We start from the raw sequence: 23,032 nt of genomic DNA on the forward strand, positions 1-23,032 counted from the left end.
ACATAGAGGAGACAAAGCTCCCATAGAGGTTGATGTAGTGTATTTCAGAGGCATGCATTTCCAAATTAATGCAGGTAATAAACATTTATCTCCAGGATTTCAGGCCTTTAGCTTTCCTCTGCTTATTATTTGATATCTCAGTAATAGTCAGAGTGTTAGTAAAGAGGGGTGCATGTGGGTGTAATATGGTTGTGCTACCTTCTGATCAATGTATTTATTATCCTCAATGGCAGACCTCTTAGAGTGGTCACAGGAGGAGGAGGAGGCAGAGGGGAGTCTGCGGAACAGACAACTTGGGTCCTGTTGCTGTCTGTCAATAAACTGCTTCATGAAGCTTTCCCTGTGAAATCCACAAGTACCAAAACATAATTGTAATGATTATAGTGATTACTTCTGTAATTGGTTAACCTACCGACTAGAGATAGGCAATATGACATTATTTTATCATTATCATGTTAAATCTTGATATAGTTTTCCTTGATATGCTTTTCTAAGCATATTGTTGATATTGTCAGTACTTAAAGAACACTTAACTACATTTTGTTACAAAAAAAAACAAAACAATTAGTTCTGTTCAGCTGTACAGTATGTAAAACGTTGAAAAAAATGACTGCACCCAGACTTATGATGTGACATATGTAGCCTGTGATATTTTTTGCCATATCGCCCACCCCTAATTTTGACTACTTTTTTGACTATTGTTTAAATTGAAATGTAAATAACAGCACAAAAACTGGCTGCAGCAGAAGTACAGAGTAAATACATAAATAATAGTAAATATTAAAATATTCAAAGTACAAATAAATGCCAGGTAACTTGATAATGTAAAACAGCCTCCTTTTGAAATTGATAATACTAACATATAAAATTGATTGGTCCCATCATTCAAAGTTCTGTCTGTTCAACAAATTATTTCTTTATTTATCCACTTAAGCAGATGCATATTGCATCAGTTTTTGCTTCCTGTACATATTTTACATCTGCATATTTACCAGATGCTAGATCTAGAGTGAATCGCATTAGTAAATGTAGCATTAAGAGTCTTGCTTAAGAAACTTTCCTAAATGTGTGGGGCAATGGTGTGATCCACTGAGCTATAATGGTATACTACAATTTGTTAGGATTTTTGTAGATATGAACATTACAAAGTATATTGTTCCATGATCAATGTCAATTTTGTCAACTAAGTGTTGCAGCCATACTCTATGCATCAAAGGGCATGTTCTAAATACTACAGAGAAGCCATCACAGAATACGACGTATCAATGGCATATTTTATAAAAACTAATCTTACAACAAAAATAATACCACAAAAAAATAATCTTCCACAATTTCTTTTCTTTTTTTAACTATTATATATTCATTTTTAATTCTTTATTCAAATCACACTTACTCTGATCTTGTTTTGCTATCCAGTGTTGACCAGAGGAGAATATGTCTCTTTTGAGTCCTCTCTAGGTTTATTCCATGCTATTATGGACTTGTTTTGCCACTGTTGCCCTTAGCTTGCTCACCTAGGGCTTGGACGCAAATATCTGTAAAGCTGCTTTGTGACAATACCCATTGTAAAAAATGAATACCACCAGTCAATGGTAACCAATGGTAACCTGGCCCTGGGGTGCCCCTGCCCTTGATATTTTAGGATTTTTTTCCTGCTGTATTATACCCAATCCAATTAATTATCTTATTAACAAACTGATGTGAGTGTGTTTGAGCAGAAAAACACTAAAAAGTGAAGAGCAGGCGCACTCCAGAAGCAAGGTAGAGAAGCACGTCTGTAAGTAAAAAAAAAAAAGAAAATCTGAACAGAAGTAGCATAGAATAGTATTGTAGTACACTGGAGTGTACTAACAATCAGATAATATGAACAGAACTTGGGTCTATATGGTACCTAATCCTGGGCACAGTGAAATCGGACGGCAGCTTGGATATCTTCACCATCTGTGGCCTGTTGGGGAACTTCTCAAAGATACGCAGACGCAGGGGAAGCTTCTCTTTTGTGTCTGCATTAGCCTCACTCTGCTTCAGCTGCAGGGAGAATACAAAAACAGTCTCAAATTTAAAAACAGTACCAGCAGGCATTATGGAACATTTACTTTCAAAACACCAGAGAACTGTTTTAGTTCAACATGGAGATACACTGGCCAAAAAACACTTTCTCCACAAAATTGTCATTATGTATATAAATACTGGTTTAGGTTTCTTAGTGGTTTTGACAAATGTTGTTCATATTAGGGACTCAAATAAAGCAATAAGTATACAAAGACGAATGTGAATTCGGTAAAAACCATCCTAAAGTAATAGCAGCAGTCAACAAGTCAACATCACAAAGATTTGATTGTCAATGAGTTATCTTTCACATAATTACAAAATGCAATAATTGGGGCAGTCATGGGCTGGAAGTTAGGGAACCTCCTAACCCCCAACTGCTCCCCGGGTGCTGCGGATTGGGCTGCCCACCGCTCCGGGCAAGTGTGCTGACTGCCCCCTAGTGTGTGTGCTCACTAGAGTGTATGTGGTGTTTCACTTCACGGATGGGTTAAATGCAGAGGTAAAATTTCCCCATTGTGGGACTAATAAGGGTCACTCAATTACTTAATTAAAAGTAGGATTTCACTCTGGCCATTCTGGTTATTATTGCTAATGAATACAAAAACTAGAGGTGAGAAATATTTTAAGAAATAATACAAAATAACTAAACTAAAAATTTTCAGTTGCTGCTAACTGAAACTAAACTGAAATATAAAATTGAATTAAAATAAATAAAAATCTAAATAAAAAAAAAGCTAATTACAACACTAAACAACCCTGGTCCTGGCATTAAACTGTTTACAGCCTTAGCGAGATGTTTGCAACAACAGTCATACATATTTCCTCAATAGTCTATTAAAAAATATATATTGCCACCAAGTACTGCAACGGTCTAAGCATTGGCCCTATCATCAGGAGATCACGAGTTCGATCCCTGGTGATGCTACAGCCATCCGTAGCCGGGAGTCCAAGAGAGCACAATTGGCCTCGCTCTCTCTGGGTGGGTAGGCTGGCCCCCCTTCTCCTCACTAAACACAATGCTAGTCTTATTTTATTGCAACTCATTTTATTTTATTATTATCCTTATTTTTCCTGTAATAGTCTAGAGATTTAGCTTTAATTTTTATTATTTATAATGTTGATAAGGTTTATACTGTTTCCCATTTCTATTACTAAGTGCCTTACTCCTGTTACTCTGCTGCTGCTGTAATACTGTGACTTCCCCCACTGTGGGACTAATAAAGGATTATCTTATCTTATCTTATCTTAGCGCAGTCATCTGTTAGCTGACGTAACAGATCTGGCGGTTGGCGCTGTGCTCCGAGCGTGTTTGGCTGTCCAGTGATGTTGCGGGAGCGGCAGTACAAAAAGAAGCAGTGGTTGGTTTTGCAGGTCTTGGAGGAAGCCTGTGCTAGCATTAATAGCATCGTGTGATTGGGGGAGTCCTTACTAGTGGGTGGAATTAGAAAGACTAAATTGTCTAAATTGTAATTTTTTGAGCAGTATATATATATATATATATATATATATATACACACACACACTATATAGGTTTGCTGTGTCTGTCAGCTTAGTGTCCAGAGGCTGGAGGCGCTACCAGGAGACAGGCCAGTACACCAGGAGACGTGGAGGAGGCCGCAGGAGGGCAAAAACCGAGCAGCAGGACCGCTACCTCCACCTTTTTGCAAGGAGGAACAAGAGGAGCACTGCCAGTGCATGTGTCTGCACAAACGGTTAGAAACCGACTCCATGAGGATGGTATGAGGGCCCGACGTCCACAGATGGGGGTTGTGCTCACAGCCCAACACCGTGCAGGACGCTCGGCATTTGCCAGAGAACACCAGGATTGGCAAATTCGCCACTGGCGCCCTGTGCTCTTCACAGATGAAAGCAGGTTCACACTGAGCACATGTGACAGACATGACAGAGTCTGGAGACGCTGTGGAGAGCGATCTGCTGCAACATCCTTCAGCATGACGGGTTTGGCAGTGGGTCAGTAATGGTGTGGGGTGGCATTTCTTTGGAGGGCCGCACAGCCCTCCATGTGCTCGCCAGAGGTAGCCTGACTGCCATTAGGTACCGAGATGAGATCCTCAGACCTCTTGTGAGACCATATGCTGGTGCGGTTGGCCCTGGGTTATTCCTAATGCAGGACAATGCTAGACCTCATGTGGCTGGAGTGTGTCAGCAGTTCCTGCAAGATAAAGCTATTGAAGCTATGGACTGGCCTGTCCATTCCCCAGACCTGAATCTGATTGAGCACATCTGGGACATCATGTCTCGTTCCATCCACCAACGCCACATTGCACCACAGACTGTCCAGGAGTTGGCGGATGCTTTAGTCCAAGTCTGGGAGGAGATCCCTCAGGAGACCATCCGCCACCTCATCAGGAGCATGCCCAGGCGTTGTAGGGAGGTCATACAGGCACGTGGAGGCCACACACAATACTGAGCCTCATTTTGACTTGTTTTAAGGACATTACATCAAAGTTGGATCAGCCTGTAGTGTGTTTTTCCACTTTAATGTTGTGTGTGACTCCAAATCCAGGCATCCATTGGTTAATAAATTTGATTTCCATTGATGATTTTTGTGTGATTTTGTTGTCAGCACATTCAACTTTGTACAGAACAAAGTATTCAATGAGAATATTTCATTCATTCAAATCTAGGATGTGTTATTTGAGGGTTCCCTTAATTTTTTTGAGCAGTATATATATATATATATATATATATATATATATATATATATATATATATATATATATATATATATATATATATAATTTTTTTTTAAGATGAGCAGTGGCAACAATCTACTCTGGAGTTTCTCTTGCTAATTTCTAACTCAAGCAGTCCTGTACACAAATTATGCTTTGAACAAGAGATTTCCATTCTGCTCCACTTTTTAAATGAGGCACAATAAGGTGCACCCATGACAAAGGTCATTAACATATATCAGCCTAAAAGGTACAGTGCAATGAAAAACAAATATAGGTTAGGACAGAGCAATTATGAAGACAGAGAAATGACAGTTCTACAGCATTTTGGGAACTACAGAATGTACAGTTCTGTGTAGTTTAAAGCAGGACTTGGGAATTAGATCATGGTGTAGTTCTCAAATCTCAACCAAAGATGGCAGCAGCACACAGTCTGAAAGAATCCAGGCAACACAATCAGCACCCAGACCATAGATATAAATTCAATTTTCATGAGAGAGCCCGAGTCAGAATAGCTATGCAACAATATATTCTCTCTCTCTCTCTCTCTAGAGAGAGAGAGAGAGAGAGAGAGAGAGAGAGAGAGAGAGATTTTTTTTTTTCCCCCAACAAAAGTGAGCACACCATCACAAAAAGGAGACATTTCATGGGACAACACTATAGAAATGAAACTTGGATATAACTCAAAGTAGTCAGTGTACTTTGATGTATACCAGTATAGATTTACTGTCCTCTGAAAATAACACACAGCCATTAATGTCCAAACAGCTGGCAACACAAGTGAGAAGACCTCACAGTGAACATGTCCAAATTGTGCTCAAAGTGTCAATATTTTGTATGACCACAATTATTATCTAGCACTACCTTAACCCTCTTGGGCATGGAATTCACCAGAGCTGCACAGGATGCTACGGGAATCCTCCTTCACTTCTCCATAATGACATCACTGAGCTGGTGGATGTTAAGACACCTTGCACTCCTCCACCTTCCACTTGAGGATGCCACACAGATGCTCAGTTGGGTTTAGGTCTGGAGACATACTTGGTCAGTCCATCACCTTTAACTTCCTCAGCAAAGGAAGCTGAAATTGCCATGCGGCGCAGTTTCCAAAGGGAGGGGATCATACTCTGCTTCAGAATGTCACTGTACATGTTGGAATTCATGTTTGCCTCAACGAACCGCAGCTCCCCAGTGATGGCTCCAGACCATGATGCTACCACCACCACGCTTGACTGTAGGCAAGAGACAGTTGTCTTAGTACTCCTCACCAGGGTGCCACCACACATGCTGGACACCATCTGAGCCAAACACGTTCATCTTGTTTGCGAGGTTTCTTGTGTGTTAGCTTCAGAAGAGGCTTCCTTCTGGGGCGATGGCCATGCAGACCGAGTTGAAGCAATGTGCAGCGTGTGGTCTGAGCACTGATAGGCTGACCTCCCACATCTTAAACCTATTTCAATCCTTTTTGAAGCCAACCTCTGGATATGATGATGAACACATGGACTCAACTTCTTTGGCGAGGCCTGTTCCGAGTGGAACTGCTGTATGACTTTGGCCACTGCTACAGCTCAGTTTCAGGGTGTTAGCAATCTTCTTATAGCCTAGGCCATCTTTGTGGAGAGCAACAATTCTATTTCTCACATCCTCAGAGAATTCTTTGCCATGTTGAATATCCAGTGGCCAGAGAGAATTATACCCAAAACACCAAATTTAACAGCCTTGCTCCCCTCACACCTGGAACCTTGTAACTTTAACAAGTCACATGACCCCAGGGATGGACAATGACACAATTGGGCACAACTGGGCACAATTTGGAAATGTTCACTATGAGATGTACTCACTTGTGTTGCCAGATATTTAGACATTAATGGCTGTGTGTTGCGCTATTTTCAGAGTACAGTAAATCTGTACTGCTATATAAGCTGTACACTGACTACTTTAAGTTATATCCAAGTTTCATTTATATAGTGTTGTTCCATGAAAAGGTATAATAAAATATTTGCAGAAATGTGAGGGATGTACTCACTTTTGTGAGATACTGTATTTCATATATATATATATATATATATATATATATATATATATACACACACATATATATATATATATATATATATATATATATATATATATATATATATATGTATGTGTGTGTGTGTGTGTGTGTGTGTGTGTGTGTGTGTGTGTGTGTGTGTGTGCATTTGAGCAAGCACAACTGCACAAACTGGTCGAACAAAGCAGAATGTCTCGATTTAGGGTGGCCAATTATATCAATTTGATTACCTACAAAAGGATCTTATTGAAATTCCTTGACTGGCATGCTCTGTCTGAAAAGCTGCAGATAAATCTGATGCATTTCTGATTAGGGATGAGAGCCACCAAAATCGAGCACTCTGATGAATGCTTATCGCTGAAAACAAGCTGCCAGCCTGCGCAATTCCGCCCGTCTTCGCGTGGACACTCAAAAGACCCTTTCGGAAATGAAAAAGGGGGTTTGAGAGAGAGAGGGACTGGAGGGAATGAAATGAAAAGGAGACATGCTAATCTGTTTATTGCCTTCCATAGGGGAGCAGAGCTGCAGGGCTTGGCATGTGGAGCCACACTTTCACCACCCAGCGGTTGTTCTAATGCAAGCCTTTGTTCATACACTGAACAACTGCAATTATCAGCTGGGTTCTTAAACAACTGCTGCTTTTCTGTAGGTATGCACTGGTCTATGTTCTCATGGATGAGTGTCGATGAATAATTTGTTTCTGGAGCAGAAGTCCTGAGAGCAGACAGTCATAGAGTGTGATATTCAGAGGTGAGTGATGCATTGTTGTGGCAGTGTCGTGTTACTGCTGTTGAAAGCCTGCAGTGTGATTGGGGGAGTCCTGACAAATAAAGAAAAAAGTCAAACAAAGTTACTTTCTCAAAGGAGCAGAAGCCTTATGCATTATGCACACACAATATCAGGTTCAACTCAACTTTTTACTATTTGCCAGATTAATCTGAATGCCATTTCATTACAGACAGTCTATAAAGCATTTCACATGCCTGTCTCAACAGGACAGGAGTACCCCAGGACCAGTGCTGGGAACCCCTGTTCCAATCCTTCATCACTGACCACAAGACCACATTTGGCTGGATACTTTTGATTGGTGGTCTATTCTAAACCCAGCAGTAACACTGAGGGGTTTAAAAACTTCAGCAACACTGACTCATACTAGCCTCATACAATGCCAAAAAAACTGAGCATGTAGATATGCATTGCATGTGCACATTACATCAAGTAACAATAAAAATTACCCCTTGCCACAGCAAGACAGTTCTAGCTAGCTTGTTCTGCTTGTGTTCTATATATTCTGAATGTTAAAAGTGCACAGACTAGAAGTACTTGGTGCCAATTTTAAAGGGGGCACACTCTTGTAATCTTGGATTTTACCGCAATCAAGCACCAAAAGCTTTATTCTCATTATGAGAACATGTCTGTCCCCTCAAGACTACACTCTTACCAGCACAATACACACTACCATGACACTACCATAACAGTCTCATTGCTGTGCCCAGAATGATCCACCATCCATATAATACCTGGTCAATGGTGGTCCTACAGTGGTTCCTTTCCATTTTGACAAATTACATGGCAGCTGATAAACTGTGCCGCAACTGTCACGCTACAGTCAGTAATTGTAAATGTACAACGTGTTCCTGTATGTTAGGTGCACCTGATTAAATGACCAATAAGTAAGAGCAGCTCACCTGGTGTTTCCATTATACTCACCCCCTGTATATTGCAATTATACTACTCCATGTCACGATTGCAATATGCAGCACACTGGTGAATAAACCATGGAAATGACATGACTGATTATCCCACACTAAACTTAAGCAAATATTGTCATCCATTATAGGGTCATTTGAATGCCATGATGAATCCAAAGACAAGGTCAGAAACATCATCAGGATCACTTGTGATATGCCAGGATGCTCACATCACATTAAAATATGTGATTTGACTGATGTTGCCTTCTGCAATATGAGATATTGCAATGGTCAATTTTGTGACATCTATTAATGGGTGATATATTGTGCGGTCTTTAGCCTGGACCCCTGGAAGCATAAGCAGTGTTGACAATGTAGGAGACCTTGCATATGCATGACGTCCACACTGCTTTTCATATGAGATTGTCTGTGCCCTTGAACAGTTTTATAAATATTGTGCATGTTTAAGGCTGAGTATCTTTTGATTTTTTTTCCACAAGATTTGGAAAGATAATCATTTCAGGCCATTTATGCTAAAGCCTTTTAGTGTCAGCCAGACATTATTGTGCTTTCTATCACATCAGAACCAGCACCTAAATTCAGAAGCACTACAGAGCCATGCTAAAAAATACAGATACACACGCCTGAGAATAACTTAAAATGCTCTGGATTTTATAGGCTGAAACAAGGAGAACTACAAATAAAAAGTAACATGTTAACAACAGTATACTCATGCCCTGGCATTGTGTTTTAGGAAAGATGCAAATGCCAAGGCAAGACAGACGTTGTTTACAATCAATTACAAACAATTACAAAAATAATAAAAAGACATCATGCATCTCACTGATTACAACGTACAGCAAACCCCAGAAGAAATGAGAGGCCTGCACTCTTGACCTTTCACAGTGTTCTTACTTAATGCTGGCTGCTGCTAAGAAACTTTGAAAACTGCTACAGTCATCTTTTCTAGCCTTGGAACCTGGCTCGCACTGGGCCGAAGCTAAATTTCCCCGAGATAAAAAAAACAAAACAACAGAGCTTCTACATTTGTTGCGAGATGACTGCATTGTTTAAGAGTAAGGGTTTGAAACCCTCGCGGGTCCCCAAGGCCCCAATCAATGGCTCTGTACTCGGTGGGATCGTTGCAAGTGAACGCTCTGCTCAGCAGCAGCTTCTGATTAACTCTCACCCGGCCCTGTTCAGAAACACGGCCTACTGCAGAGAGAACACACGCTTCCCACTATTTACATCACCCCGTATAAACAGCCAAACAGAGGAAGCCATGTGGCTCCGCTACACTGTGTCCTGCGTGCTTGTTTATTCCTGGCCTCGGCTTTAATACTGAAGCTGGAAGACTCAGACATACTAAGCTGTTTGCGTCAGTATTAGGGGCAAGTAGGATGCATTCTACTCACAGGTTATGCCGAAACTTGCATATTTATGCACCATCATACATATGCATTTGAGAGAGGATTGTGAGCCAAACATGCATCACACAAAACTGAGTGGAGAACTGAGGAGCTGATCTACATGTTCTTGTTGAATTTTTTAAAGTTTAGGCAACTACTGACTTATAGTAAGCGTTATGTAGGTTGCGAGTTTGATCTATGGCGACCCTACAGCCATCAATGGCCAAGAGTTTAAGAAAACATAACAGGCTTCGCTCTCTCGGGGTAGGTGAGATGGCCTTCGCTCTCCCTCCCCCTCCATTTCCATCACTCAGCACCACACTAATGCAGATATCCGCACAATGAGACATCCAACACAATGGCACCAGTCATTGTGACTAAACATAGGGACATGTCTTGAACAAATGCTGAAAGAATATTTACAAGCACAATAACATTATTCATTTTTTTATGGCCAAAGATCTAAATGTGGGAAGAGACATGGCCATACTGCTTCCCAAATTCTACCTTTCTAGAATTGAATTATTATTAACAACATAACAAACCTACAACCACTACATCAGATGTACAAAATACCAGTGGCAAATTCAGATTTTTAGAGCAAGAAAAGAAAAAATGTAAGGCACAAAAAATTACTTTGCAGTATTCAATATAAATATATATATATATATATATATATATATATATATATATATATATATATATATATATATATATATATATATATAAAATAGAAATATATAATAAAAATACTTTGCAATGTTCAATATAAAAAATGTCTAATACTGAGTATACAGGGTCATTATGAAAATAAACATGACACAATTAAAACATGGAAAAAGCCAAATAAAAGCTGGTCCTTCTTAACATGGTTGTGTGAACCACCTTTTAACAGGCTTTATGTGTAGCCTTCACTCATTTGATTACAACTAGTATGATAATGCTAACTATCGTTAGTGTCCCTATGACCCAATGGGACTTACATTAGTGCCAGTCTAGCAGTGATGCACATGAACATTTTATGACAGCTCTGTTTAAAAAACCATTTGAATCTTCTGAAAAGATATTTATACATATTTTATCTAGTGTTGCAGTTTTACAGTGACATCACTAAGCAACTAATAATAGTTAGGCCTTCTATAAGGATGCCTAAAAATCAGGAAATGCTATTTCACACTCCTTTCTAATTTAATACAAAGTTTTTTCATTACAAATGATATTATCAGCAGAGTCTTTGAATCTTTGAATATTCAAATGATCTGATTCAAATCTCCTGTAATGACAGTGGAAACTCAAGCTGGCAACATAAGTTTGTGCAAAAGCCTCTGATCAGTAGATCAAACCCACCTGAGAGGAACATTTGAACATGTCAGTGGAGGGAACAAGACTTCTGACCATTTTGTATAAAGTCCTTAACACGGTCAATTTCAGAAATTTTCTTGAATTGAAATAATAACCTAAAAATAGTGCAGAATTTTAAATATTTCTTCATTTTAATTGTCATAACTTTTCTTTGTTTTAAATTTCTAGATTCTGAAACTTTGCTGTTTATTTCCAGGTTTAATTGGAAAAAATACCAGATTTCCCTTGGGGTCTCAGACTTTTGGACTTGTACCTTTGTACCTCTTGGCCTTGTAGAAGGCTTAGAACAGAGGTCACCACTTCAAACATTGACTCCAGTTTCGGGTCCTGGATTTTGTACAGGCAGTTAAGTGAACAACTGATGTAATGTGATTGGCCACATTGGTCACATCTTTTTTTTTTTCCTCTATTTTGTTTCCAGAAATCACTAGGCATTTCCTGAAAGCTTGGAAGGCCCTAAGGCGTTCTCCTCTGCAAAATACACCACACCGTAACTCATTCGCTTGACAGAAAGAATGAATTAATTAAACAAACCCAGCCAGGAAGCTAATTCCACCTTTGACTCAGTCGATGTACACTGCATCAATATACCTCAGGTGTGTTGATAGGGGTTGCATTACGCACACATAAGACCTGTACCACACAAATTGCTGCAGTAACATGACTGAGTGAAAAATAACTATTTTATTTGGGTGCAAATTGAAACAATCATAGGTCAGGGTTGCTGTGGCTCATTTCTGCATTAGCATGGGGTTCTGCAGGCTAATAAAGTTGTGTGTGCATGTGACACATGCACAGCTCCCGCTCTTGAGGAATCAGATGTGGCGTTTCTCATAAATCAGCACAGTGATAGTTGAGAGGCTGAAATGAATGTGGTGGCCTTCTGACATATTAGGGTGATCCATTCACTCCTTTTCACACATTCTTTCCAATTTCAGGCTCGGGTGATCGCAGCATTAGGCTTTTTCAGCAGGTTATTCACTTTGGTGAAAGACTGGGCTCTTGTTATTGATCAATCATTTTGCACTTTGCAACACATTCACAAAAATGGCCAAGATGGATACTGTGTTGCTGGAGTCATGGAAAAAGCAGAGGAGCTTTGAGGCCACTGAATTCATCCCCCAAATCTACTCCACAGACCATTAACCACTTTCACGCCCCAGTTCAGCAAGTATAAACAGCTCAGAGCTAATGTAAACACGGGTAACAATGATAATGGTTTGTGTACGTGTGTAGGTAGGTGCGTGAGTGAGTTACTGCTATGAATGGTCTGAGTAGCAGATATATGTATAAGCACAGGGACAGTACAAAGTGTACCTTGATGCAACTGCAATATCTGTAGGAAATAAGCACTTGAATTTAAGGTTTGATTTATTACAGCTGCAGCTTTAACATGCATACAACATGCAGCTCCACCCACTAACTGCTGGTTTGTGATAATCATAAGCTGCATCCAAAACCACATTCTACCATATTAAATAGTATGGCAAAAATAATATGACATCATTCACTAGTATACATAGTATGTATATTGTATTATGCCCCATGAAATAATGAAGCTGTCACTTACACCTAATTCACACTCAATTGATTGAACCTGCTGACACTAATTATCCTCTATACTGGATAATATTACTAGAGCACGGGTATCAGCAAAGGGCTTGTGTGGCTGCAGGTTTTATTCCAAACCGGGAGGAGGACACTTCATTGCACTTTTTAATCAGTCATAATCAGTCTTTACGAAGTGATCAGGTGTGCTCATACATTGCTGGAATTAAAACCTCCAGATAAGATTAGACAACCCTGCCCTAGAGGTCCACATACATTTTCCAACAAATATTTAAGTATAATTTATAATATTTAAATACTGGAACAATGCGTTCAAGATTGAAAAGGCACATATTGGTGTGTTATTTATTATATTTATTTATTTCTATTTTTAATACTGCAATGAAGATCTGATCACACTTTAGATGAGGGGTTGGCAAATCAAATGTTTAGAGGAGCCATTTTGTCATTACATCAAAAAGTAAACCACCATATTATTGAAGTAACATTTTATCATCTTGACTGTAAATATGGCTCAGTATGTGCTGATGTCCTAGTATAGGCTAAAAAATACAGTGTTGTCATTCAGCAGCTTCTTGTTCAAATATTCCCGCATTATTTAAGGTGGAATGAAAAAACTTGAACGAGAAGCTGGCAAATGACAAACTGACTTCAGCTTTGCAAATTATTTGTGGTTGACAGTTTCTCATTGCGGATTAAATGTATAAGTTAACCAGCTGGAGTGCTTATAAATGCAAATAAGTCTGTCCATTCATCTCTAAATCAATGTTTACCTTAAATCTTTAATTTTTTTGCTGTTTCATTAGCCAATAAATAGACAACATTGTTGTCTGTATTGCTATGTGACCAGCAGTCTGTGTGCCAAACTTCAGGATTAAAGTTGAATGTGAATGTGCAGTAAGTCAGTTGTGTAAGACCATTTACTGTTAAAGTAAAACAATCAGCAGAGCTTTATTTTACTGCAAAGTAGGATTATTTTATCTTATTCTACTAAGGCCCCACAGCTGACCCTGAATTCAGAGATTTACAGAATTCTGATTCAAACTTCAAAAGCACATTTTACACATTATACTTAAATTAATAAAATAATTAACTGAACATACCATTTTCTCACTAACAAAACAATCACGACACTACAGAATCCAAATGTTTCATTAGTTACTGTTTCAGTAGTAACAGTTTTAGCTACGTTTGAACATTACTATTATTAAACACTAGCCAGTACTTGACTAGCAAACACAGCTTTGAACAGCTGTACACACACAAAATCATATTTCTCCTTGAAACAAAAATGTGTAGAATATAACTGTATATATTGTAGAATATGTGTTTTGGTAGTGATTCTTAACTCTGATTCTTAATTTCTTACACTGACTTACAGATTCTAGGACACTTTTACTTCAAAACAATGGGATCTAACTGTTCACCATGTGGCCATGGGCAAAAGGGATGCAGTCTCACTACCTGCTCTAAAATACAGTTGTGTAGCTAAAATACAGCTCTGGCTATAAACTAAAAGTCTTTGTGTGTCTGTAGTTGCATAAAACTGACTGCATTTTTTAAAAGTTTTTTTAAATTAAACTCATGATAAATTTAAATCTGTTAACTTCACTTTAAAAAGTATTCTGTCTGTTGCCTAGAGCTCTAGAATCACTAAATCCACCCTGCTCTGTGTGCTATATTGCTATATTGGATTTAGATCCGGTAATGGGGGGAGGAGAACACTACCATGTTCATGAAACCAGTTTGCTATGACTTGTTCTTTGTGAGAAGGTGCACTTTATAGCTGGATGTAACTATAAGAAGATGGGTAACTTGTGGCCATGAAGAGCTGCACCACAATACTCAGATAGGATGTGGCATACAAATGACGCTTGATTGGTATTATGGGGCACAAAGAGTGCTAAGAAAACATTTCTCACACCATTACACCAGCAGCAGCCTGAACAAAAGGCAGACTGGATCTATATATCAACAGATTTATGCTGTTTACACCAATTCTGACCCTACTATCTGCATGTCGCAGCAGAAATTGAGTTTCTTCATGCCAGGCGAGGTTTTTACAGTCTTCAACTGTCCATTTTTGGTGAGCCTCAGATTCTTGTTTTGGACTCACAGGATAAGACCCAAATGTGGCTTTCTGCTGCTGCAGCCCATCTGCCTCAAGGTGTGATGTGTTATGCATTCAGAGATGCTTTTCTGATCACCACTTTGAGTGTTAATTCAAGTTACTCTAAATTTCCTGTCCACTCAAACAAGTCTGGCCATTCTCCTCTGACCTCTCTTATTAACAAGGCGTTTGTGACAGGACCATCCCTTACTGGTTACTGGATGTGCTTTGCTCCATCCTGTATAAACACTGGAAACTGCTGAATTTAAAAATCTCAGGAGATCAGCAGTTTCTGAAACACTCAAACCACCCCGTCTGGCACCAATAACCAACAAACAGCCATGGTCAAATTCACCTAGATCACATTTTTCCCCATCATGATGCCAAATATGAAAATTAAGTGAAGAATTTGACCCATGTCTGCAGGATTTTATGGACTATGCTGCTGCCACATGACTTGCTGATTGGATAACTGCATGATGAACAGGTGTACAGCAGTTCTTGATAAAGTGCCTGGTGAGTGAATGTGAATACCTAGAAGAACTGTGATTTGGTATTTGTGTATATTATCTTGTGTGAGTGCATGTGTGGATATCTGGCACCAAACTGAGCATGCTTCTGACTTGTTACTGGGGGCAGTACAGTTTCCTCAGGCTACCAAGATGGCAGGTGTAGTGTGGGAGGAGTGTGGAAGAACTTTATCAGATACAGAGAGAAAGAGAAAGAAAACAAGACAGAGAGACAGTCATGCTACTAACAGATGTGGAAGGAGCAGTTGCCCCACACCTGATTTCTTTTATTTTGGTTAATTTGTCATATTTAAATGTTTCAGATCATCCAACAAATTTTAATACAAGATAAAGACAACACAGGTAACCACAAAATGCATAATTTAAAGGATCATTCTATTTATTGAAAATAAAGATTTATACAAAATCTACATAACCCATGTGAAAAAGTAATTGCTAAATTACCTAAACCTAATAACTGGTTGTGCTATGCTTGGCAGCAACAACTGCAATTAAATGTCTGTGATAACTTGCTAGAAGTCTATTACATCGCTGTGGAGGAATTTTGGCCCTTTATTGTTTTAATTCAGTTACACTGGACGGTTCTCAAGCATGAACTGCCCATGTAAGGTCTTGCCACTGCATCTCATTCAAGCCAGGACTTTGGCTTGCTTGTGTGCTTCAGATTACTTTCCTGCTGCATAACTCAACCGCACCCAAGCTTTAGTTCACAAACTGATAAGAGGAAATCTTCTGATCTTTCTGATACAGAGCAGAAGTCGTGGTTCCATCAATTAAGCTTTACTGCTGGTACAATGTTCTTATGGCGGAATGCAGCACTAGCTTTACACCAGATGTAATAGGGCCTATGTCTTCTAAAAACTTCCACATTTGACTTAACAGTCCAGACAATCTTATCCCCAAAGTCCTGTGGATCATCTAGATGTTTTTTGGCAAATATAATACAAACCTCCTTTTTTGGTCAGCAGTGGTTTGCACCTTGTAACTCTCCCACGGATGCCATTTTTGCCCAGTGCCTTTCTTATTGTGGAACTGTTTACACTGACCTTAAGTGAAGCAAGTGAGGCCTGTAGTTCTTTAGTTTTTTTGTTCATCTGTGCTCTTGGTGAAATTTTGAAGTCCCTGAGCAGTTTGGAAACTGGTATATTTCATTGGCTTTACTTTGCATCTCTGTTTGATTCTCTTTAGAAAGTGGCATCACATACTGCTTTTTGATAGCCTGCTTCACATTGCATATTTAAGTGATGCTTAGATTTAACAGGTCATTAGATTCAATAATCATGCCTGGGTGTGGCTAGTACAACTAATCTCAACAGTCAGCTGAACTGGGTTAACTGGTTGATTTCCATGAAATCATTTAAAAATGTATTTGGTGTTTACTTGGGTTTTCACTGTCTAATGTTAAAAATAGGTTAATGACTTGAAACATTAAAGTGTGACAAATATGTAAAAAATAGAAGAAATTGTGAAGGGGCAAATAGTTTTTCACAGTTCTGTGCATCGTGCCTATTTCACAATGTAAGCATCAGTTTGATTCTTAAGAAAAAGAGCGCTTTATACAGGCATGCATGTTTCTCTACAATCCTCAACAAAGATCCATTAAATCATCTTAGTTGAATGACGTGGCTGTCATTCATTTAAAAGCCACACAGAAACTAACATGATATGTATGGAGTACAAGACATGAGATGGTCAGTTAAGAAACATCTATATACAGCTTTGAGATCACTACACACAATTTACAATAGACATGTCATTAATTGAGTATGGTGATCTATTTGAAACACCCAGAATAATATGTCCAAATGGTTTGTACCCTCATAGGATACTTTCTTACTTAAAAATGCATCTACACTGTACTCTTTTTTGTTTTTGACAGGATAAGCTCTTGTGGCCTCCATGGCTGATTACAAAGGCAGGAAAGACACCTTATAATGAGATAACTTCAAAAAAGCTCAGTCAGAAAACTTGCTGACACTTACAAAGTGTCAAATTCTTCCTTTTGAAGTTGAGGCCATGTCAAAGATCTGTGGGTAATAACAGTGACGTGGGACTATTCTTGCTATTTGGCAGAGATGCCAACTGCTTGACATCCTGCAAACTAGAAGCCCTTTAATTCTCAAAAGAACTCAATGAAGACAAGTTAGCCACTTGACCACTGCTTCAGATCTCACTTTATCTCCAGCATGCAATTTGGTGGGCCCAGAATGTTCATCAAGGAAGTATGTCCAGACACAAACTACAAAACATTTGGAACTTACAGCCCACCTGAGGAGCAGGTGCTCATCTTTTATCAGAAACTTTTGTCAGGCCTTGAACCAGAGTACAGTAGCCTGATTCTTTATGGAGAGGCTATGAGAGAATCTGGCATTCTTCTAGCAGAGCTTCCTGTGCTACCTACAGAGGAAGCTTGCCCTCATTTGGGAGCTGTTAATAGGCAGAAGCCATGCATCCCATGTAATCCATCACAGCCCAAGCAGCACAGTGTTTATCGATCAGCAGACCAGCTTCTGTAAGGACAGAGGTATGTATGGATGGCAGGATAAAGGAGAAGGAAAATAGAGGGGTGAGCTCCAGCACAGATCTCTGAAAAAATGAGATGATGAGGACATTCATCAGGAAGAGCACAAGGAAGGGCAGATGGAGGTTTTCCCAGTGACACCAAGGTTTTAGAGCTTTAATATTGTCACTGCAGAAGGTTCTTTGGCAGTGAACAGTGAACAACTTCAACAGTGAAATTCTGCAATAAGCTTTAGAACAGCATGTTAAGCTCTCAGATAAAACAGCTTTCACATAAACATACAACCCATCATCCTCACAAGTGAGTTATAGTGTTTAAGAATTCCATCCTAATAAAAACCATATATCCCAAAGTATCTAGAGGCCCCTTGTAATTAGTCAATTTGGCTATTAAAGCAAAACACATTACAGAAAGAGGTGCTAAATCGCTTGTGATCTGCACAGAAAATAAATGGCAATTGAATAGGACACTCTGGAGAGCTTTGTAACTTTCAATGTAGCACCATCAAAGTATGCCAACTTTGCAACAAGATTGTTCAGCTAATTTCTGCACTAGTCAACCATAACTGGTGTTATTGCAAAGTGGAAACACCTAGGAGCCACAACAGCTCAGTTTCAAAGTGGCAGACCATGTATAATCCCAGAAGAGGGCCATACATTTCTGAAGCATACTGCCTACTTTTCCTTGGCTAAAACAATCACCACCGAATTTAAATTTGCCTCTGGAAACAACATCAGCAGAAGAATTGCTCACTGAGAGCGAACAACATAAGCCAAGAATGAGCAGCCACTTACAAACAAAGATCACCATGCGTAATACCAAGCATCACCACCACTGGACACTGGAGCAATGGAAACCACAAAGCATGCTTCAAAAGCATTTCCTGTTTCAGCATAACAATATCCCTGTGCACTAAGCAGGGTCCACACAAAAATAATTTGTTGACAGCAAAGTGAAAAAACCTGAGTGACCGACTTCAACATCACTGGTTTTAAACAAGAAGACCTGAACCAACCTGGATGAACAAGAGATAATACTTGACATGGATATTTACAAGGAGAGAGGACGAGCTTCATAGAAAGCCATACAGTAGCCTAACTGAGCTTTTTTGCAGCTTCAAAATCAACAAGCTACTGTGATAGAGACTTTGGCTAAACTGCTCGTTCACTAGCTCCACTGAGATATATGCTGTAATCCTTTCACTACATCCATGGCCTGAATTCCCTAGTTAACCTTGATGTTCTTACACTTCTCTGTCCTGATAATTATTTGGTAAGTGTGCTGCTGTACCGCCCTCCATACTTGTAGGAGTTCCGTAAGGAGTGTGGGGAAGAGGGGTCATTTCTTCCTTCTCATTTAGCCTCTAATGAGGCGTGCTGGTGCTGTATAGGCTATAAACTCCCAGACCACTTAGAGCCACACCTCTGGCACCCAGGCAGCTGCCTGGCAGGCTGCTTAGCCTAGCAGCAGAGTGGCAGAGCATGGCCGCCGCTTCTTGCAGACTCCTCTGAGGAAAACAGAAGGTGACATTGAAGCCATTTGTGCTGTGGCTTGTGTCCCCTGTGTGGCACAATGTTCGCGGCTGCTGGAGGATCAGGGTCCCTTCGGCAGAATGAAGCATAGCTTTTATTTAACACCTCTGTGATGGGAAAGGCGGGTCTGGGCTAAGGAGGGATGTCACGACAGTTAGGGCTCGTCTGGTCAAGTGAATCCTTTCAGGCAAAAATGTTAAAACTCACGCTTTTGCAGGGAGAAAAATGGGTCAAGGTAAAAGGTGAGACAGAAACATGCACACACACACAGACTGTCTGGGGCAGTAGACATCTGGATCAGGTGCTATGTGGGGAAAAGGGAGGAGGGGTAGGGGAAAGGGTGGAGCTTTATGAGGACAGAGAAGTATGTTCCAGGCAGCATGTTTGATGGACAGCTCTGTTACTAGGGGAGATAGGAGGGACGTGCCTGTCAAATCCAACAGAGACTTCTGTCCGTACGAGACAGACAGATAAACAGTCAAGTTCTTTATGGTTCTACTCTGTGTGTGTATGTGTGCTTGTGTGTCCATGCGTGGGTGTGTGTGTGTGTGAGATGTGCCACGCTCCTCTGGGGTTTTCTGAAGAGCAGATGTGCTTTATGCCGATGAGGGCGGGAGACAAAAAAGCAAACATTCACCATAGATCAAATTTACTGTGTCCTCTGCGCCATGTGCCAGACTGGACATTCCTCAGCAAGTGCAAGCCACTAGCTCAATACCTTCAGCAGCAGGAGAGGGCGGGGGGGGTTTCTCTATTCCTTTTCCACTTCTGGCTTTTATTCGCAAACTCTCAACTAATTTCACAGCTGTGTTGGTAAGCTATACAAGCAGAGTGTTTTTATGCCAAGTGGGGCTTTCATTCCAGCCTGCTCCTTTTTACACACAGTGGGATTGAGTGGGCTTGTGAGCTGCAATATCAGCAGGACAGCCTCACGCCTCCCTGTTGCACACTGAATACAAACAGATATGGTGATGTTCGTGCAGATCCTGCACTAGATGGCAGTGTGGTTAGACACAAAAAGCTCGGTAAATAACAAATGGGGGGCAACATCACAACCTGTTTTGAATTTCAAGTTTCAGATGTCAAAATTGACACAGTTTGACCTTGTTAAGTGAACTATGCATGTATGAATGAATGCTCATATAGTACATGAGCAAGTATATAGTATATGAGCATGTATATGAGCACAAGTATTTAGTACATGAACAAGTATATGAGCACAGAAAAAAGAATAAGCAGAGAGTCAAAACAGAGAAAGACGGCCAGATGTATGTACAAGTGCAGGCACAGTACAGAAAGGTATCTTGATGCAATCTCAATCTGAATCTGTGTGAATCTACTTCCGGCGCCGCTGTGGGAGGCAGCCTTTCCAGTAGCTCCGTGTTTTGTGTACTGTTTTTGCACTTTTTCGTACTTTTTCTCTTTTTCTGTTTCCGTATATTACTTTTTAGCGACAGTTTTGATTGTACGGAGGACATGGAGCCTATTCTCATGCATATGGGTAAAAATAACTTAGTTTACACCCGTGAAGAGCCTCTAGCTCTGCGAACAAAGGGTCGCGCTGGCACAATGCACCCCATTCCGGGAGAGCTACGGAGGACCTATGCAGAGCCGGCGCTAAGCTAAAGGCTAAGTGCATGGAGAAACGCTGGAGGAACAAACCATCTATTCCTTCGGTGTGCAATGGGGAATGTGAACTCTCTGGCCAACAAGACAGACGTCTGATGTCATATACAGACGTGTGATGTCATATATGCTACCATCGCGAGACTACAAACCCAGCACCCTGAGGCTTTCATGGTCATCTCTGGTGATTTTAACCACATTACACTGGACTCAGTGCTCACATCTTTTTACCAATATGTAGACTGCCCCACCAGGAAGAACAGGACAATTGATCTCCTTTACGCCAATGTGAAGGATGCATACATTACCACACCCCTGCCCCCTCTGGGAAAGTCTGACCATAACCTGGTCTACCTGCAGCCCCAGTACAAACCCCGTGTCCGGAGTGAGTCTGTAACCACACGCTCCTTCAGGAAATGGTCTTCTGAAGCCGAAGTGGCTCTCAGGGATTGTTTCGAATCTACGGAATGGAGTGTACTGCAGGAGCCATATGGAGAGGATATTGAGGGGATTACACACTGCATGATGGACTACATGAACTTTTGCATGAACAATGTTGTTCCTGTGAAAACTGTACGCTACTTTGGTAACAACAAGCCCTGGATAACCACCGATGTCAAAGGCCTGCTGAACAAGAAGAAGAGAGCCTTTAAAGACAACAACCAGGAGGAGCTTAGGCACATACAGAGGGAGCTCAAAGTCCACTTGTGAGAGGCCAAGGAGTCCTACAGGGTGAAGGTGGAGCAGAAGTTAAGGGAGAATAACATGAGGGAGGTATGGAATGGTATGAAGACCATTACAGGTTGCAAGCAGAGGATGGACAGCCTGTTAGACGGTGGCACAGAGAGAGCCAATGAGTTCAACATCTTCTACAACCGGTTTGACTGCCCTGTTCAGATCTCCACAGCACCTGCATGTCCAGTAGTCACCTCCACACCCTCCCTCTTCTCAGCTCCTGGCACTTCAGTCTCTGTTTGAGACCCTGTAGTTCGCCTACAGGGAGGAAGTGGGAGTGGAGGATGCCATGCTATACCTCCTCCATCGTGCCCACTCTGGATAAGGGTGGTTGCGCTGTAAGAGTCATGTTCTTTGATTTTTCCAGTGCCTTTAACACCATTCAGCCCCTCCAACTTAGAAACAACCTGGTTAACATGCAAGTGGATCCACACCTGGTCTCCTGGATTACTACCTCACTGGCAGACCTCAATATGTCAGGCTGAAGGACTGTACATCAGAGACTGTGGTCAGCAGCACAGGAGCACCACAAGGGACTGTACTTCCCCCCTTTCGGTTCACACTTTACACCTCAGACTTTCAGTACAACTCTGAGACGTGCCACATGCAGAAGTTTTCTGATTACACTGCCATCGTGGCTTGTGTAAGGAGAGCGCAGGAGGGGGAGTACAAGACCCTGGTGAAGGACTTTGAGGAATGGTGCCGTGGGAGCAACCTACTTCTGAACACTGCCAAGACCAAGGAGATAGTAGTGGACTTTCGCAGAGTTAGGCAACCCACACAACCAGTCTCTATTGAGGGGGTTTTAGTGGAGAGGGTCATAACCTACAGGTATCTTGGGCTGCAACTGGATGATAGGTTGGACTGGTCAGCCAACACAGACATCCTGTACAGGACGATTCAAAGCAGGCTCTACTTCCTGAAGAGGCTGAGGTCCTTTAACATCTACAGGAAGCTTCTGCAGATGTTCTATCAGACAATGGTTGCCAGCTGTCTTTTCTATGCTGTGGTGTGCTGGGGAGGAAGCATAAAAAGGAGAGACGACATGTGACTGGTCAAGCTGGTCAGGCGAGTGGGGTCAGTGGTCGGTGTGGAACTGGACTCTGTGGTCAAGGTGGCTGAGACAAGGACATTACACAAACTGCT

General features: G+C 40.8%; 1 protein-coding gene across 5 annotated transcripts in view; it reads right to left on the reverse strand.

The window, feature by feature from the left end:
* Positions 1–23,032, reverse strand: part of nalcn (sodium leak channel, non-selective) — a 177,778-nt gene that overhangs the window by 37,300 nt on the left and 117,446 nt on the right. For all 5 annotated transcript variants that reach the window (XM_017720920.2, XM_017720921.2, XM_037538951.1 and 2 more), the window contains 2 exons: positions 1,892–2,028; positions 199–340 (listed from right to left, as the gene is read on the reverse strand). In XM_017720920.2, the coding sequence (XP_017576409.1) occupies positions 199–340; positions 1,892–2,028 (279 nt within the window). The remainder of the gene's footprint in view (positions 1–198; positions 341–1,891; positions 2,029–23,032) is intronic.

This window comes from Pygocentrus nattereri, chromosome 6, assembly GCF_015220715.1.
Source record: "Pygocentrus nattereri isolate fPygNat1 chromosome 6, fPygNat1.pri, whole genome shotgun sequence".
Classification (NCBI taxonomy): Eukaryota; Metazoa; Chordata; class Actinopteri; order Characiformes; family Serrasalmidae; genus Pygocentrus; species Pygocentrus nattereri.